Genomic DNA, 19193 nt, shown 5'->3' with positions numbered 1-19193 from the left:
GGCGCAGTTGTGTGTGGGTACCAATGTATACATGTAGTGCAATGTGCTATGTACAGTATATATTGGTGATGATGGTTTGCACTTGTACACTGTATGGCACTTCACTGTTTTCTTTCTTTCTTTTTCTCTTTTCTCCCTTGTGTTTGTGTGCTTTGTGCATGTTGCCGCTCAGATGTGTTACCAACGATTAAGACATTCTCTATTCTATAGACCAGCCATAGAGTACTGCAGGGATCATGTATTTCTGTAGGCTTATACAGAAGTCACTGCGCTGCTGGTTCGTAGGGGGGAGGCAATGGGATTTTTGTATGGGAATTTCGGTTGAATGCATGTCTGTGGGTAACAAAAGTTAATGAAACAGGGAAGTTTGTGTTCAGCAAGATTTAAAAAAAATTGTTTACCTTTATTTATACAGGGGGAGTCTCACTGACAGCAATGCTCTCTTTTTCAGGAGCAACCTGTTCACACTCACACACATTCACACCTGGAAGCTGACCAGTACAACCACAGTCTGATCTGCTGGCCACTGAGGAGCTCCACTGGAGCAGTTGGGGTTAAGGGCCTTGCTCAAGGGCACCTCAGTGGTGGTAATGAGGGAGGGGCAAGCGCTGCCTTTTCACTTTCCCCACCCAGATTTATCCCCGCCGGTCCGGGGGATTGAGCCGACGACCTTCCGGTCACAAGTTCGCTTCTCTAACCATTGGGCCACCACTGCCCTAAAAGGCAGCCCCTCAGTTTCGATCTGTGTGAAAGTGGCTTTAGTTTCTGATTTCTGTGTGGTGCTGATGGACAGCTCCCTTTATTTGCCTCCATACTGTTTACAGTCGGATGTGGGTCGCAACCATTTGTGAGATTTCCAAACGGAACCTGAGTCGCAAAAGGTTGGGAACCACTGCTATAGACAATTAATGTTGAGAATAAACCAGTGGGGGCTATGGTGGGTGTTTCCGTGTGCACATTTCCTGTGAAAATAGCACAGCAAAGTGTCAGGGGTAAAGTGTCAAAGAGTCAGGCCGTTGCAGCACTACTCTCATGTCTGAACATGCCATGGGCTACAATTTATCCTGCTCCACAAAGTGGCTTCTCTTGTGCCAGAACAGGCCGCAATTAATCTCTGCTGCGCTAACAAGAAGACGCCAAACACTGCAAACAGGCTTCTGCTGCATTACTCCTGCAGATGGTCAAAGCAGGCAGATGCATGTGCTGGCTCTACACTCTCTTCATATTAGTAGTTATAGTTCAGCAACCTAACTATACAGACACATGTGCTGGCTCTACACTCTCTTCATATGAGCAGTTATAGTTCAGTAACCTAACTAGGCAGACACATGTGCTGGCTCTACACTCTCTTCATATTAGTAGTTATAGTTCAGCAACCTAACTATACAGACACATGTGCTGGCTCTACACTCTCTTCATATGAGCAGTTATAGTTCAGTAACCTAACTAGGCAGACACATGTGCTGGCTCTACACTATCTTCATATGAGTAGTTATAGTTCAGTAACCTAACTAGGCAGACACATGTGCTGGCTCTACACTCTCTTCATATTAGTAGTTATAGTTCAGCAACCTAACTATACAGACACATGTGCTGGCTCTACACTCTCTTCATATGAGCAGTTATAGTTCAGTAACCTAACTAGGCAGACACATGTGCTGGCTCTACACTATCTTCATATTAGTAGTTCCAGTTCAGTAACCTAACTATGCAGACACATGTGCTGGCTCTACACTCTCTTCATATGAGTAGTTATAGTTCAGTAACCTAACTAGGCAGACACATGTGCTGGCTCTACACTCTCTTCATATGAGTAGTTATAGTTCAGTAACCTAACTAGACAGACACATGTGCTGGCTCTCTACACTCTCTTCATATTAGTAGTTCCAGTTCAGTGACCTAACTATGCAGACGCATGTGCTGGCTCTACACTCTCTTCATATGAGCAGTTATAGTTCAGTAACCTAACTAGGCAGACACATGTGCTGGCTCTACACTCTCTTCATATGAGTAGTTATAGTTCAGTAACCTAACTAGGCAGACACATGTGCTGGCTCTACACTCTCTTCATATGAGTAGTTATAGTTGAGTAACCTAACTAGGCAGACGCATGTGCTGGCTCTACACTCTCTTCATATGAGTAGTTATAGTTCAGTAACCTAACTAGGCAGACACATGTGCTGGCTCTACACTCTCTTCATATGAGTAGTTATAGTTCAGTAACCTAACTAGGCAGACGCATGTGCTGGCTCTAGTCTACACTCTCTTCATATGAGCAGTTATAGTTCAGTAACGTAACTAGGCAGACACATGTGCTGGCAGTGGCTCTACACTCTCTTCATATTAGTAGTTCCAGTTCAATAACCTAACTAGGCAGACACATGTGCTGGCTCTACACTCTCTTCATATGAGTAGTTATAGTTCAGTAACCTAACTAGGCAGACACATGTGCTGGCTCTACACTCTCTTCATATGAGTAGTTCCAGTTCAGTAACCTAACTATACAGACACATGTGCTGGCTCTACACTCTCTTCATATTAGTAGTTCCAGTTCAGTTAGTAACCTAACTAGGCAGACACATGTGCTGGCTCTACACTCTCTTCATATTAGTACTAGTTACAGTTCAGTAACGATAGGCAGACACATGTGCTGTCTCTACACTCTCTTCATATTAGTACTAGTTACAGTTTAGTAATGATAGGCAGACACATGTGCTGGCTCTACACTCTCTTCATATTACTAGTTACAGTTCAGTATATGCCGAATACCAAGAGGAGTTCCACATTCGCAGACATCTATTACAGATGGAGGACATTGGTTTCATATGCTAAGCCCACAGCATAACATACCCACCGCATGGGTTCAAAACCCTGACCACTACTCTCTTGTCTTACCTCTTAAACTGAATTAAGACCATAGAAGATATCTCTTGTGCTTCAGCTCCTCCACAGAGGGAGGTCGGTGCTCTCAGAACGGGACAAAATACTGGAAACAGTTCAATGAGCCACTTCAAAGTGACTGAACCCAAAGAGAGGACTGCAGCACACAAATTCACTGGCAAGTAGATTTAATAAGGTGGAAAGACTGACGTTTCAACGCACACGGCGTCTTTGCACCTTATTAAATCTACTTGCCACTGAATTTGTGTGCTCCATTCCTCTCTTTGAATTAAGACAATTGTCTTAACAAAGTCTATGCAAAGTCTTTACAGTTCCCTTAAAAAATGCTATAAGAAACTCCTCCATATAGTCGGTAGTACTAAGATAGTCAAGTTAAGCAAGTAAAATATGCGGTGAGGGGGTCATCATGACCATCATATTCCTAGAGGCAGCAATGGAAGGATTATTACTTTGCAGGGGCTTTAAGTGGAGCGTTTGCTGCATTAAACCCAACTTTAATTAAAAATGGCTTACACCAAGCAAGGATCTATTCTACATCAACTCCATCACTGCTGGAGAGTTGGCTAGCCAAGTTATCAGTGGCAGCTGGATAGGCACCGTGCCTCGCGTGCCGGTTCTTGAGCCATCTGCTCATCATCACTAGCATCACCCACCTACCTTATCATCATATCTGTGGTTTGAAAACACAAATAAGCCATCTTTGAATGAAAATGAAATGAGTGTGCAACAACCGGCTAAGAGATATTCCACAGCCACACACAGAGCCACACTATGCTTCCCCATGAAGCCCACATCATCTGCATTGACATCCTCTACTTACTACACAGAACTGCTGCTGCTGGATCTGTAAGTAAACAATAGTGAGGCACATTATGCAAACAGCCATGGAGGAGTCAGTTACACCTACATGTTGTGAAGTTGTGACTTTGTTCAACTTTAAAAACTTGAGAATTGGCATTGTGTGTGTGAGTGTGTGTGTGTGTGTGTGTGTGTGTGTGTGTGTGTGTGTGTGTGTGTGTGTGTGTGTGTGTGTGTGTGTGTGGGTGTGTGTGTGTGTGTGTGTGTGTGTGTGTGTGTGTGTGTGTTTGTGAGAGAGAGACACTTTGTAATGTTTACTTCAGATATTGCTGCGTGTTAACTCGCACTTCTGCTCGCATAAGGCTTATAGATTTGATAAAACAAAATTAACCTACACAGAGCCTTTACAGAACATTGTTGCCATCCAATGAATAAACGACATGCTGTGATTAATTTAAAACGTTATTTGCCATCCGAATTCACGATAGGATTAGATAATGTCCAGTCATATGAGTGATACAAAACATGTACTTACCAAATTCAGGACTGTCTCAACAATATCCCGGTTGCTAACCTCTCCGACCTGAATCAGTCCGATAAGAACAGCAAATTTCATTTTGATATTCCGGATCGGAACCGACGGATTGATAATCCCAGCCGGGAGGACCATTGAGCCTGAGCCGGACATCATCATCCTCTCACCGGCTGTAGCAGCGGAGCCCGTAGCCCCTTGCTGCCCGTGACCTGGAGGAGGTTGTCGGTCCGAGAGCGACAACGAGCCCGCCGGCATTGTCACGGGTTTCTCGCTTGTCATGTCCAGCCAAATCGGGAAGCCCCCTCTTATATTGATCACAGCTCTCAGCTCTGGAGCATCACGAGAAAGAAATCCAAAAATGTAAGAAAAGAAAAGCAAAGCAAGAAATCACTCTCTCTGTCTCTCAGGTCAGGACATCCACTCTGAAGAGTTGCAGTGAGTAAACCCGTGTTGTCGGTGTCTATTAGGTTTACATGAACGGACTGAACCTGTATGGTGTGTACAAAGCTGTGTTTGTGCATGCGTGCCCCGGCATGCGCGTCTCCCTCTCCGTGCACGAGTCGGTGCTGTCACCGCCATGTTGCCGCCCCCTGCCTGCGGTTCCACCGCGGGGGCAGGCTTCGGTCGGCCAATGCGGAAGTACAAAAAACGGGGTAACCCATTATTTTACAGGGCCCTAACTTACATTGGTGTTCATGTCTAATTATTTACAAATAGTTAATACGTTGTTAGTGATAAATAACGCGTTACAAAAAAACTGCAGTTCCTCGAATGGCCACTTGAGGCTGGCTGCAAAAGCAAGTCAGTCCTTTTTTTTTTTTTTTAGTAAGTCAGTCCTCCATGGACCCCCTAAAATCATCAGTGATGTCACAATTCCTATGACATCATCAGTGGGACAAAAATTTAAACAGAACAGAGAACAGACAGACAGAGATTGCCCACTTGCTCTCTTTTATATAAAAAGATAAATGTTTATGGCCTGGTTCAAAAACGGGTTTAGTCTCTAGCAAATTGATACTGCATGCACAGAGAAGAGAAGCACATCTTCTCATCTTTATGGAGATATATGGCAAATAGGTGAATCTCCCAAAACGTTGGCATGTTTCTCTAAACATTGTTAATTTACATACAGCAACCTACTACTGATTTTGTAATGATACAAAGCTGGTTGAAAATCGGCAAAATGGCCCTTTAATTGGTGCCATTTGGACCAATCAGGTAAATGCAGTGATGTGTCAGAAAGGGTTTTATTATCTCCACCCATTACACAGTAACACATTACAATATAATTTCTTAGCTGCAGAGTTGTGTATTTCAGTATTCAGTAATATTATAAAATAATTCTGATTTCACACTAGCTATCAGACTGAATTCTCCAAAACCTGCATCGCTCCTTTGAATTTGTCATCATAGTTTCTTAGTTTGACCAAAGCCTCTCTCTCTCTCTCTCTCTCTCTCTCCCTCTCTCTCTCTCTCTCTCTGCACACAAACACAAACGTAGGCTATATAGGAAGAAGACCTGCTCAGCCTCATTATGGTTTGAGCTCCAGATCTTTGTACTTCATTGATCAGTCCGTGAGGCACAAAGGTGACCTTGGATAGCCATCTATGCAAAGCAATACAACAATTCACTTATATTGAGATTAATTCCCTTGGCCAATGTCCAGTTTTCTCCCAGTTCACCCGGTGAGCAGGTATTAGGCCTGTACCGGTCACAGTATTGAACTGATGTTTACAAACAGCCTCGTAGGCTTTGGCTAGCATTAGTGGGAAAGTCATGAAAGAACTTTGAAAGAAGTTTCAAACGAATCAATCATCAAATATTGTGATTTTTTTTATTAATTAAATTGGTTAAGTAATAGCCTACCCATCTCCTTTTTTACCTTTACATACACGGGGGAGTGACAAGTCTCACTGGGAGCAATGCTCTCTTTTTCAGGAGCGCCCTGTTCACATTCACACATTCATAAGCTGACCAGTACAACCACAGTCTGATCTGCTGACCACTAATGAACTCCACTGGAGCAGTGGGGGTTAAGGACCTTGCTCAAGGGCACCTCAGTGGTAGCCTGGGTGAACCCAGCCTTCAACGTGATGTCACAGACTATGCCTGTAAGGTAAATTGGGGTTAAGGGCCTTGCTCAAGGCTACCTGCCGGTCCAGGGGATTAAATCGATGACCTTCTGGTCACAAGCTTGCTTCTCTAACCTTTAGGCCACACCACTGTCCCTTGTACTAAATGTACACGTTTGAACATTAATATTTTATTTGATATTTGTTTTATTTATTTGGGTGCAGAAACACAACAAAATCGCCATATGGTCCCAGTGGTTATATTATATAAAATTGACTGACACTGACAGCTTGGCACCAATTCTGTCGATCGTCCTGACTGACAGCCAGAAGCTGAGTTTGCATTTCATGACCTCATTAAGCTGATCTGTGTCAGCATGGCTTCAAGAGAGGTGAAGATAATGTCATATAGCTTTACCTGTAAAGTCTATTTTCATCCCACTCTAAAGCTTGATTTAATTTGTGATAATGCAATATGCAGAACAATTCACAGTCTGATAATTAAGTCTCCCCAACCAACTAATGAAAACATTATAGCATTTCATTCTGTGATGCCGGTTGCTTTAATCTCATTGTGATCTCATTTGCCATTCTAAATGTTTCCTCAAAATGCTGTTGAGCTCATAACTGGCCCATAGTGCTTTCACAATACAGGCTGGACTGAATTATGCACCTGCTTTATAGCTGTTGTGTCCTTTAGGAGTTATTGTCATATGCATGTCTTTCCTTGGTTGTCCCATCAGCAGCAGCACTGTATCTAATAATGTCAGTGTGAAATCACCAGCAGGCCTTCTACCCCTCCTATCCTCTATCAGTCAAACAGTGTTCCTCTCTGTTAAGTTTGTTGGTCCCCAGTCCAATGAAAACCCTGGCAGTGCTACTTAATGGTGCTGAATAGAGGTCAGTGCAGGGGCTTTGACTTTGATGCTAAGAGCCATAAATGACTCAGTCAGGAACCGCAGATACAAACTGAATGACCTGCATGCAAAATATTGTTGTTGGTGCTGCAAGTCATGTACTGCTCATGTTGGTAAGGTGATCTGCCACAGTAGGATCTTATAAACAACATTCCAGAGTATATTTCTGCTATGGCTTAGACTATCTTTACATCATCATGTCTGGTGAATGAGAGGGTTAATCAAAGATGATCCTTTGTATGCCTTATAAGCTTGTTTGATTTTCACAAAATTGTGGGCAAATTAAACTAGCAAGTCTTCTCTAGCTTTTGTCAAGTTCTGAACGGAGACAGATAGTAACCATTCAGCCAAATACTAGAATTATAATTCAAAAAGCACACTGTACAAAATGCATATAGAATCAGTATCATGCTTCAACAGTTACTGAAGCAATTACTGTAAAGGCTACATTGCCATTGAGGTTTCCCATGTTTTATGATAATTTGTATAATAGTTATTATAATGAAGTCAGATAATGAAATTATCTGACCATAAGAAAGTCAGATAATTAACTTCTTAGAAAATATTAATATCTGTGAGAGAAACAATTTAATTTCAGTGTTATCTTCTCAGTGGCGTTACATGTGCAGAGCGAAGATGAATAATCAGTTTATCAGAAAGGGCCATCTAGTGGACAGAAATAGTAATCAAAGATAATTTAGTGCTACTGCTGCTGTAGTATGGAATCTCTGAAGTCATGATTCACAATCCTCCGTAGTTAAAAATAATAATAATAATAATCAAACAATGACCTTTGTTTTCAAATCATTGTGATATCTGCATCAAAATGAGTTGAGCTGAACTCAAGATAGCCACCGCCTTTGAGTCCATCAATTCATTCTGGACTGGATCAGTGGAAATGTGTTTCCTTGAAACGGCCAATAGAGGTCCCCCTCAGCCCAGGGTGAGCCTTGTTTAGTGTTTGCATGGTATTTGGTTGGTGGGTATGAGAGGTATGCATGATTGGTATGTTAACATGTCCCTGGAGGCATTATGCTGGTGGTGAAACTCGCATTGCTTCACATTAATGGCCTAGAACAAGTATAGATTTCCTCACAGGTCAGTAGACTGCCTGATGACCATTACTGAATTGTTTCTCCAAAATCTGACATGGCATCCGCTGACAGTCAATCACAATGCAAAAATGAACACCAAATTTATAGTTTTGATTGTTTTATTAAAAAATTATGTCTCTGGACCTCGACTGCACAATACAGTACCCTAAAGCAGGTATGATTAAGTCAAACCTTAAGTCATTTTTTTCACAACCATAGGTCAGAGTTTAATAAAATTACACCCATTTCAAAATGGCAATACTGAAGCAAAGTAAAACCAGCTTACAATTTTGTACCATATGTATTACACGAAGGTTGTCACAATGTAAGAATCAATATATAGGAAATCAATGTTTGTACTATTAATCCCTTCACATATATACAATATATACATCTTGTTTGCATGTACAGTATATTCACACATATACAGACACTCGCGTGTACAGCATATTTAATATAGCTTTAAATTTCAAATGAATAAAATATACATGCTTCCCAGAAGCGTTTAAGAGCTTGAATGTCCTAGACATTGTAGATTATGGCAATAATATTATTAAAGATAATAATTATAATACAGGTATAGCAACATAAAAGTGAACAAAATCCTAATGCTAAGGACATTGGCAGGATGATTCATTTCCCATTGGGTAATTATGCCCAGAACTTATAAGATGTCCTCTTTTGTCATTGTGCAAGTACAGAGGAGCTAAAAACAACCAACCAACCAACTAAACAAACAAACAAACAAACAAACAAACAAACAAACAAACAAACTGTGCTTTAATTCTGGGGCCTTGTCTGTGGTCTGTGTCTGCCTGTTAGCTATGACTCAATAGGCTCAAACTTGATCTCAGGGCTGAGCAGACACCACCGGAGAGAGTATCAGATTTTGGTCTCTGGGCCGTCTGTGATGAGAGGCTGAAAGGAGTTGCGGATTCGGGCAGCTTCAGCGGCACAGAGGTGACCAAAGGCTTTGTTGTACCAATCTGGAGTCCTTCCTCTGAAACAAAAACAAGACAGTATATTCAGCAAACGAACTAACTAACTAACTAACTAACTAACTAACTAACTACCGGTAACTAACTAACTAACTAAATAAATAAATAAATGAAAGCATACACTAAAATGTGTTGCATATATTAAAATGTGCTTTCATGTATTTTTTCATGGAGACATTTTTACTATTTTGTGTCAGAAAATACCTGACAGTAGTCTGAAAGCAAGAGACAAGCTTGTGGGCTCAAAAAACCCTGGGTTCAACAAGAAACCATCAGTAGCATTCTGGTTTAAACACAAGTAACGTTGAGCAACATTGGCCAACTGTAGGGCACTGCACTTTACTCTCAGGTATAAATTTGGGTTACTGTCAGAGTGAGTGAAGGGTGTTGCTGAGAAAGATCATTAAACCAAAACTCTCTACATAAAGTCATAAAAAAGGTCTTGATCACTTACTTCAAGTCCACTCTGCAGATGTGGGTTAGTCTGGACTTTCCGGAGCCGCAGGGCTCCAGCAGGTAGTTGGACTCCAGGACTATTGCTCGTACCTCTCCAACTGGAGGACAATCCTCATGCTCTATGGACACAGAAACCAGGGAACAGGTACCTTTGGGCAGGTCTGTCCTCCAAGACCTGGAATAAACAGACAGAGATTGAGGATTTTTGTAGCCTAAAAAAACAAATGTGTGTATATTTCAAAACAATAATAAAGCATTTTTTTTTAATGTTACCATCTGGTTTTCCTTGCTTGGCCACTTACCTGAGCACTACATAGTCTCTGCTGGGATGCGGGGGCATGCGGTTGAGGACGTACTGAAACACCTCTGTTTGCTTGTCTAATGTTTCGCTCACTTTCCACTGCAGCAGGTCCACATCCCACAGGTGGCGCTCTCGCAGCACACGGTTCAGTACCACTGATGGTGGTGCTTCCACCTCCACAGACACTTTCCAGCGTCTCAGAGGGTTTCCATCTCCCACCTGGACGAGACACAAGGACATAAACCATAATGTCGTCTTACTGACCTGAAAGCGAGTGCCTCCATTTGAGGTACAAGCTCATGGCTGAAATCAAGAATAGCAGGTTCATGTTTGTGCTATCAAGTGCTGAAGCTACTTTGTTAGTTTGGAGTTAGTTAATTTGACATCCTGGTTGTTTTGATGCACCGAGTCCTGATATAAATTATAAAACAATACTGAACCAACTCTAAAGTTGAAGAAAACCAACCTTCTTATAGTAGAGCTCTGTGTGATCGGAGCTGCTGCAGGACACCCAGTATTTGGACTTTTCCCGGGCCTCTTTGAGGAGGTTCTGTAGTCTCCCCTCCATATGGGTTCGGTAGGTTCCGTCGTCTTCCTCCAGCTGCTTGCACAGCTCCTCAATTGTTGGAGCGTGCAAGTCAGCCTCCACGTACGAATTACGCGACTGAGTAACCATCTCATGGGGGATCTGAGGGATGTATGAAGACATTAAGTAAGTAAGACTCAGGCAAAGACATCCACGAGGAGGTTCAGTATGTGGATATTACAAACAGCCTTGAAATCCCTGATAGCATCTGAACTGAGCGCTCTTGTACCTCAAAGAGCCGGTTGCACTCGATGATCATGTGAGCGAGGCCCTGCGTTGCTGCAAGATTTTCATTCAGATCCTTCTGGTCTGGTCTGCCAGTGGCGTACTTCTTCTGCATGGCCCTAAGGATTATTTCGGCAGAGAAAACAGTTATTAGGCCAGCAGAGTCAGGGTCCCCACTGAACACACTATATAAAACCTCCCCTCCCGTCCCCACGTCCCACTCTGCAGGCAACACGCTTTGATCCCTTTAAGCAACAATTTCAACGTGGTAAATTAGAGAGGTTTGTTGTGTTTGTGCACAGCATGAGCTCATAAAACATAGAGCTTTAAAAGTGTGCCATGGAAAACCATATCCTTTTCAAACTGTGCCAGAAACAAAGTGATGTACTGCGCCCCTGAGCCCTGAAAAAACTCTGTAACCTGTTTTATATATCTATCTTTATTGATGCATGCGTGAAGATAATCACTTAAGTGTTTTAATGGGAGGCCATGTGCATCTTGCTTAGTACTTAGTGAGGCAAGGAACAACAGGCTGCCTGAAAAACACAGATACCAAACTAATTACAACCGGTTGTCGGAGTGAAGATCAGTGCGTATAGGATGATCTTAGCATTTACCTCGGTGAGAGATTGTCTTTCTTGAGGATGTTTAGATGGAAGAGGGAGGGGGCCAGACACACAGCAATGTTCATAGGGGTCATCTGGTTCTCCTCCACAGAGGAAGTGACATCACTCAGGAAACAGAGCAGCGTCTGCAGCACCTCACGGTTCTCATCTGACATGAGCATGATGGCCGCCTGGACAGCTTGCAACCTTTGGTCCTTCGGCACATCTGCACGTATAAGAGAACTAAGCTTTAGCAGTTGTGTTACAAAACCAAACAAAACCGTGGAATGACATACTGTATATTTGATATGGTACAGAAGACAAACCGAAAAAGGAGTTTAAGGCCTTACACTGATAGATGTGGAGGAAGGTCTCGCCGAGCTTGCTGGTGAGCAGGGGTTCGGGCAAATCCCTGAAGAACTGTTTCACCATATCAGCCACATCATAGGCCGACTGATCCTCATAGTTCACGTTGTCTGGCGAGCTCTCGTTCATCTGCCTAAGAGCATGAATACGAGACTTCACCCCTGATTTACGAAAGAGACCCACCTGGAAGCAAAGCAGAACCGTTGACGGTGACTTGCTAGCAACAATATGTACCGTAATTACATTCTACGAAAATAGCGTTGGCGGTCGTCTTTATATTACTTTCTTTACTCATAATCACATTATACACATTAGAAAAACGTGGGTGCCTATGTTACATGGAACTGAGAATAATAAAATACATGCATACAACTGAGAATCTCATGCTTCCAGCTGACGAAAGTAGGCATTTCAGTTTTGGGGTGTGAGATGATTTGTGTGCTGTGGCTGACCTGGTCAAGACACTGGCTCCTCAGGTACCGCAGGGCCTGCTGCAGGCTGAGGGGCAGGGGCTGTCCGGTGCGCTGAACGTGCACGATGAGAGGCACGCCGAACACATTCTTATCCTTATAGTCTGGTACTTTCATTCTTTTCATGAACTTTGGCACGGACCTGTGAGGAACATCAACGGTATCTTTAATAAAACGGTACGGACAGAAGAAGATAATGATGATAAAGCACTTTGAAAACAAGCGTGAATTCGCAATAGCTGCGGCCACATGTGTGAATTTCCGAAATGCAGGAATTGGCACGAACACAAACACACACCTCCACACATACACACTTGACCTCCATGCCAAATTTCAGGCTTCTTCTGCTGCCATCCTGCATTTTGAAACCCCCCCCTCCCCTTTTAGCCAATTGGCATGATGCATGAACACACACACACACACACACACACACACACACACACACACACACACACACACAGACACACACACACACACACACACACACACACACACACAAGGATGGCTCAATAGATCAGAAATAGCATGCAACAGTAATATACAGTAAACGTAGAAATATGTACTAACAAATAAATACACTACAGACTTGTAAGACAAATGGACAACTGGGTAAACTATCTCAGGCTGTCTTAGTCGGTAGGGGTGGCCTAACAGAGAAGCGAACTTGTGACCGGTAGGTCGTCGGTTCAATCCCTGGGACTGGCAGGATAAATCTGGGTGTGGAAAGTGAAAAAGCAGCACTTGCCCCTCCCTCATAACCACCACTGAGGTGCCCTTGAGCAAAGTCCTTAACCCCAACCGCTCCAGTAGAGCTGCTCAGTGAGCAGCAGATACTGTATGTGCGTGTGTGTGTGTGAGAGAGAGAGAGAGAGAGAGAGAGAGAGAACAGGGCACTCCTGAGAAAGAGAGCATTGCTCTCAGTGAGACACCAGTGTAGAAAAAAAGGGGAAAAAATATTGTTGTCTTTTAAAGGTCCGGCCATACCATATCAGACAAAAAACAAAATCAGCAATACCACTTTCAGCTCTTACGTGTAAAAGTATGCATTTATGCTTTTTGAAGCATAAATGCATTTTTTAACTAAATTTTCAGAAAACTTCAAAAATCATAAAAGTGGTCCTCATTTGTGAAGATTATCTTGCTGAACACAAACTCCACTGTTTCATAAAAATAAAAAAAACACAGACCTTATTTCCTGCATTTAACCGAAATTCCCATACAAAAATCCCATTGACTTTTTACACGTAAGAACCGGGAAGTGGAGGCACTTCTGGGTAAGCCTACAAAAATACATCATCCCTGCGGTACTCTATGAGAGCAAATACAAGTCAGTTAAAAGCAAATTAATAAAAATGCATTTTGACTTGAATGAAGAGAGCTTGCTGATTATGAAGAACACCCAAAGTGGACGATAGAAGTTTATGAGACTCACCAAGTCCAGCCATGCTTGTTGGACATGGAGTACTTCTCCATGATGGCAGTAAGGCGCAGCAGAGAAAACTTCTGCAACAAACTCAGCTGGCCAGCTGACTGGTTGGTGATCTGCAGGGGGGCCACCGAGTGGCTGAGGCGATTCGATATCTGGAAGCTGGGCCAACGTAACCTGATGCCACAAAAGACACACAATAGAAATATTGCACAATGAGCAACAACTGTTGATTGAGTTAAACATCAAAGACATACTTTTTTTTCCACAGCAGAGTTGAACTCATCATCTTCTAGAAATGAAGACCAACGTTTGTAAATTCATATGAAGCATTTCAATAGTATTTCATAGCTTTCAATAAACACCCATGCGCCGTACCGATTGGGTCTTGTCAGCGAAGCCCCAACTCCCGAGTCCCTCCTTTCCCTGAGCCTTGTAGATTCTGTCTCAGTGAGTGAGACTCTGTCTCGGTCACCATCACTTGGTGTGGTCTGTCCCTCCGTCACAGAATTCCCCTCAAAGTCCAACGTGATCTGACTCGAGGACTGGAGGCCTACTGTGCCCTCCCTCCCCCTGTCCCCCTGTCCCAGCCCGTCCCCGACAGGCAGCACATTCTGAGACCAGTGGTCCACTATCTGCTGCAGACCGTTGACATGCAGCAAGATATCATCCAGATGGGGGAACAGGTCCTCCTTCTCCAGGTCTATCAGGTCTCCGGTGCTGGCGTACAGATGAGAGCCGGGGACATTATCGTACACGCTGATGCGGCTGCCTCTGGTGCAGCACTGGGTGACAGGCCTGGCTTCCTTGGTGCTTGAGATTAGCGGGGAGTTCAGGTGCATGCTGCCTGTGTGCCAGTTGATCGAGGCCCCGTTGGTTGGCGACAGGCTCTCTATGGACAGTGCTTTGGGAAAGGTTCCTGGCTTGTGGTCTTTGGGGATGTGGACCACCAGGTCCTCATAGGAGCAGAATTCATTCTTGCGGTTTTGCTCTGCTACTTTCTTCACCTGGGCGCCTGAGAAGATGTCGACGTCCTCCAGATACATGCCGCTGCGCTTGTGGTCGGCCCGGTGAAGCTTACGCTCCTTCAGGCTGGGTGTGCTGACAGCGCTGCCGCTGGAGTGGCTGCTCCCCTCGCTGCTGGACTGGGACTGGATGATCTGGTTTGACGGAGGCTCTGGGGCCCCGGCGTCTCCATTTATGATCTCCACGCAGTGCAGCGTCTTCAGAGCCTGCGCCTCCTGCTGCAGCACTGGGCCGCTGATGACCAACGACTTGCGGCCCCTTGCCAGCGTCCCTCGCGAGCGCAGCATCTCCATGCGCTTCAGGAAGTCTTTGGCACGCGTGCGGCCCGTCCTGCCGTGCTTGTCGGGCAGGGAGCCATAGTGGGGGATGTCTTTGGGGATGTGGGGCAGGGTGAGGGAGGTGGAGTCCGGCATGGCTGCGGAATCTGAGCAGGTGCGGTTGGAGCAGTCAGAGTCTTCTGTGCTGAGGCCCCGGGGCCCGCTGCCTCCACTACTCTCGCTGTGCAAGGAGGAGACCTCCGGCTCGCTCAGGTCCGTCAAAACACTCTCGCTGCTGGTGGTGGTCCTCAGAGGCATGCCATCCCTGGAGGGCTGGCCCTCCCCGTGGTGTCCCAGCAGACAGTCAATGTCCTGCAGCCTGGACCAACGCCGGCTGCTCCACTCAAAGGTCCATTTGTCACTGATAGCAAACAGGTCTTCTTCATCAGAGTCTTCACTCTAGGAAAATACAGCAAAAAACAATAAAGATTGGTATATCTCATCATAACATAATCTGTTCACATAAATGATTCAGCGATGTTTGTAATTAATTTCTATAATGCTATTGTTTTTTTTTGTATGTAGGTTGCTGACCGTCTGACTGCTGCAACATTCTTTTTTCTCAAGTCTATTGAAAGAGATCTACCAGATTAAATAAAAGATAAATGGAAATAATGAAAAATAATGTAGGTAGATAATTTAGTACCATTATTATGGTATGTACAGTATGTAAATACAATGGTTTAAACAGATACTTGCACTCTCTCTACTGCACTCACTAAGCTAAATTCACAAATTTGATGATTTTGCGTCTTTCTTTCTTTCTTTCTTTCTTTCTTTCTTTCTTTCTTTCTTTCTTTCTTTTGTTACTGTTGCGAGTAGAATGGGATTCACAAGATCAACTGGCTTGCAAGGTAAGTTGCCTATCACACACAAACGTCATCTATGCCAGAATGGAGAGGTAAATAAGATCTGCAGGAAATAGCCGGAGGATGTCTGCTAAGAATTAATAACATTATACATCATCAACAACAGTGTGATATAACATCAGACAAATGAGGCCATAAATAGACTTTGCCATAAATAGACCAAAACAGGAAAAAAAGCCTTGATAGAAGCCAGCATTCCAAGGTGTGGAAAGATAAAAAGTAGCCACATTCAATAGGCATGGATACAACAAAGGCACAATCTCAAATATCATAGAATCTAGGCTAAAAGGATGAAGGTAGATTATTTGCATGGTCTCAGGAAGGAGATGCATTACTTAAGGCCATCTTTGTAAGAAAATAGCATTTCTTACGAAGGCAGGCCATTGGCCTTTCACTATTTCTTACAACCTACAAATGTCACCAATACTGTATCTGATCCAATACTGTATCTGATCCAATAATCTATCTGATCCAAGAAATCAAGCTATTTTGGGATAAAAACAAACAAACAAACACAACACCTAAGAGCAACATGGGAAGTGTTGTGTTTCAAGTGTTGTGTTTCAAAATGAGCTACACACAAAGTGAAAATCATGACATCTACCTGCAAAATGATTGAGAGCGGAAAATATTTTTAAATATATTTACCATTATTATTCTTTTATTTTTTTTTATATACATATATATATCTTTTTTTTACATATTTCAGGAAATGATGTTTTTCTAAAATGTAAGAGTGTAACAGTATACTGTATAGTGTTTTAAAATACACAACTCTTCAAGTAATAATCAACCTTACAAGGGAAGGACTGCAGATATTGTGACTACAGTGAAGTTAGTTATAAAAAAAGTCTCCACTTACTTTCTTCTTAGGAAGGTTCACGTCAAGTTTCATAGAGGCACACTTGTTCAAGGTGTTGAGGCGTCTGAAAGAGAAATGACCCCAAGATGAAGAGAGAAGATGACACAATATATCCTTACAGCGGGTAGCTCAGATGGCGAAGGACAATACCATGGAACTGTTACATCCTGAGTCGAGACTATCACTACTGTCTGACTGTCTTAAAAAAGAAAAGAAAAAAGAAAGCAAAAATCGCCCACAGCATAAAGTCTTCAACCAACTTCTGTTCTCATGGATGGACAGCCAGCCCCGGAGGTGAACTTTTGCCCACGGCCACAGAAGCCCAAACCTAATAAAGCCTGGTTACTGGCAGATGCTCTGGACTCTTTCTCTAAGCATGCGATCTAAGTGATTGTGGCTTGAAGGGTGGTCCGGAGATCCAAATGTTGTCAAAGAAGGCCAACACAAACATGCAGGAAAAATAGCTGCTGTTAGCATTTTTGGGTGGCTTAATAGCAATAAAGTAACATGAAAGCTTTGCCTCTGGAATACTGTTGTGATTTCCGAAACCCAAGTCTCCCAAATGCTCTTAGAGAAGAAACTGAGGGTCCTTTTTTTATATTTCTTATAAACAATATAGGCCTTGAGCCTGTGCCTGGCCATTAGAGGTTTGTGGCTGTGCAGGCAAACTGGGATAAATAAAGTAAGGGCACTGAAACCAGTGTGGTGTACTGTACATGCACTAACAATAGCACAGGGGAAAAGATGACGGCATAACAAAATAATCACACCAAGAGGATACTTGGCTGTGTAGACGACTGAAGACTGATATGTGGTATGATAATCACAAGCCTTTACAGCTCCAGATAATGGTTTTTCACAGTTTTATATTGGTTCTGCTGCGGGAAACGGCCTCAGATGGAGAATAGCTCTTGAGCTAAACTGCCCGCCCGAGTGCTGCAGCTGATAGGAGCTTAGCCTAACTACAAGTTCCCATGGTTGTTACTGTAGCTATAGGGACCCATTGAACAGAGAGGGTCCAAGCTGGGGGGGGCCCTTACTCCATGGCCCTTCAGAGCTTTGACTATGGTCGTCTATAATAGGAGGTTGATTAGCCAAGGATCAAAGAAAGCAGTCATATAAACGTGAAATATCTCTCAATATCAATTCTATCAAAGACATTGGGGGTATGTAGCGTTGTGCTACTCTGCAGACCACACTGTAGCGGTTTGATACACAGTAACGACGACGTCCTTATCATGTCATGAAGTCATGGACAAAATCACATGAGGTGGAACTGTTTCCTTTTGTGTTGCATTTATCCACTGGCTAGTTTGTAATTCAGATGAGTTGCTTTGGGCTTGTGTAGAGTCACAGTATATAGAGTTTGTAATTCAGATGAGTTGCTTGGGGCTCGTTTAGAGCCACACTATATTGAGTTGTGCAAGGCACCCCTCATACCTTCCTCTCAGGATGGTCGCCATAGCTACCGTGGTGACTGAAGGGCTGTTTTCATGTCTTGCCCCGCTTGTTCCTTCCGCGCTCTTTCACATTCTTAACAGCCAACATCGGAAAAAGTATAGTAACGTGAAGTCGGGGCTTCTGCGTCATCAGATGATGTGTTTCTACTTTAAAGTGCATTATAGGGATTCTTGTTTATCCAAAACGGTAATCACCGTGTCGTTTTAAGTGGTGCACGCACGTCTTGCTTCCTCGAGGCTAAAGAAATAAATTCCTTGGAGCATCGTCTTACAAGGTGAGTCAAAGCTGAGCCATCACACTCTCAGTCAGACCAAACTGTGTTCAGACACTATGTATTACCTATTGTCTACTGTACATCAACAATCATTTTGAGCACTGAAGCAGCCGGTCTAGTTACCTGCAAAGAGGTTCCACAAGATCTTTGTCCAGAAAGTCATGATCTCTTTTCACAGGAGTGATGTCAATGGGGAACTGGGAATCTGAAGAAAGGAACCATAGAGTTTAGAAGAAGCTCCAGTTTTAAAATTAGCTTTTGACATTTCAATGGTTGTTCAATAGACAGCGTTCATGAATAAGATAATAAGATTGGGGGGGAGAGATCGGGGACACCACGTTCTTTCCAGAAGGGCACCAAGGGGGGGGGGGGGGGGGGGGGGAGCATCGGACTTGTTTTCGATGTGATGTTAATGAGAAGAGACAGGATTTGCCCAAATAACAGTGCTCAGACTTGTGCAGGCATTACGTCTTGCTCTGGGTATGGCCTCTTCTTACATAACTCAAGACTCAATCCAGACCCTCTGAATCGAGCATTCCTCTGCATTCATGTGGTGTCGTTAACTTTTATGAAAAGCATAGAAGTGAAAACATCAGATCTCAACAAGGCTCAGTGTGTTCTTCGAGAGCCAGA

General features: G+C 43.4%; 2 protein-coding genes across 5 annotated transcripts in view; both read right to left on the bottom strand.

The window, feature by feature from the left end:
• Positions 1–4513, bottom strand: part of nbeab (neurobeachin b) — a gene marked incomplete at both ends in the record, with an annotated part of 283508 nt that extends 278995 nt beyond the window's left edge. For all 4 annotated transcript variants that reach the window (XM_083636986.1, XM_083636987.1, XM_083636988.1 and 1 more), the window contains one exon: positions 4235–4513. In XM_083636986.1, coding sequence (XP_083493112.1) covers positions 4235–4513 — 279 coding nt within the window. The remainder of the gene's footprint in view (positions 1–4234) is intronic.
• A 3973-nt stretch (positions 4514–8486) lies between these two features.
• stard13b (StAR related lipid transfer domain containing 13b) overlaps positions 8487–19193 on the bottom strand; it is a gene marked incomplete at its 5' end in the record, with an annotated part of 30397 nt that continues 19690 nt past the window's right edge. Inside the window, 12 exons of the mRNA XM_083637252.1 lie at positions 8487–9318; positions 9771–9947; positions 10075–10292; positions 10540–10761; positions 10889–11003; positions 11502–11715; positions 11840–12038; positions 12308–12467; positions 13758–13928; positions 14130–15493; positions 16826–16889; positions 18684–18765. Coding sequence (XP_083493378.1) covers positions 9201–9318; positions 9771–9947; positions 10075–10292; positions 10540–10761; positions 10889–11003; positions 11502–11715; positions 11840–12038; positions 12308–12467; positions 13758–13928; positions 14130–15493; positions 16826–16889; positions 18684–18765 — 3104 coding nt within the window. The 3' untranslated portion in view covers positions 8487–9200. The remainder of the gene's footprint in view (positions 9319–9770; positions 9948–10074; positions 10293–10539; positions 10762–10888; positions 11004–11501; positions 11716–11839; positions 12039–12307; positions 12468–13757; positions 13929–14129; positions 15494–16825; positions 16890–18683; positions 18766–19193) is intronic.

Source organism: Poromitra crassiceps, assembly GCF_964638095.1.
Source record: "Poromitra crassiceps genome assembly, chromosome: 5".
Classification (NCBI taxonomy): Eukaryota; Metazoa; Chordata; class Actinopteri; order Beryciformes; family Melamphaidae; genus Poromitra; species Poromitra crassiceps.
Note: the sequence above shows the minus strand (reverse complement) of the source record. Positions and strands in the feature narration are given on the sequence as shown.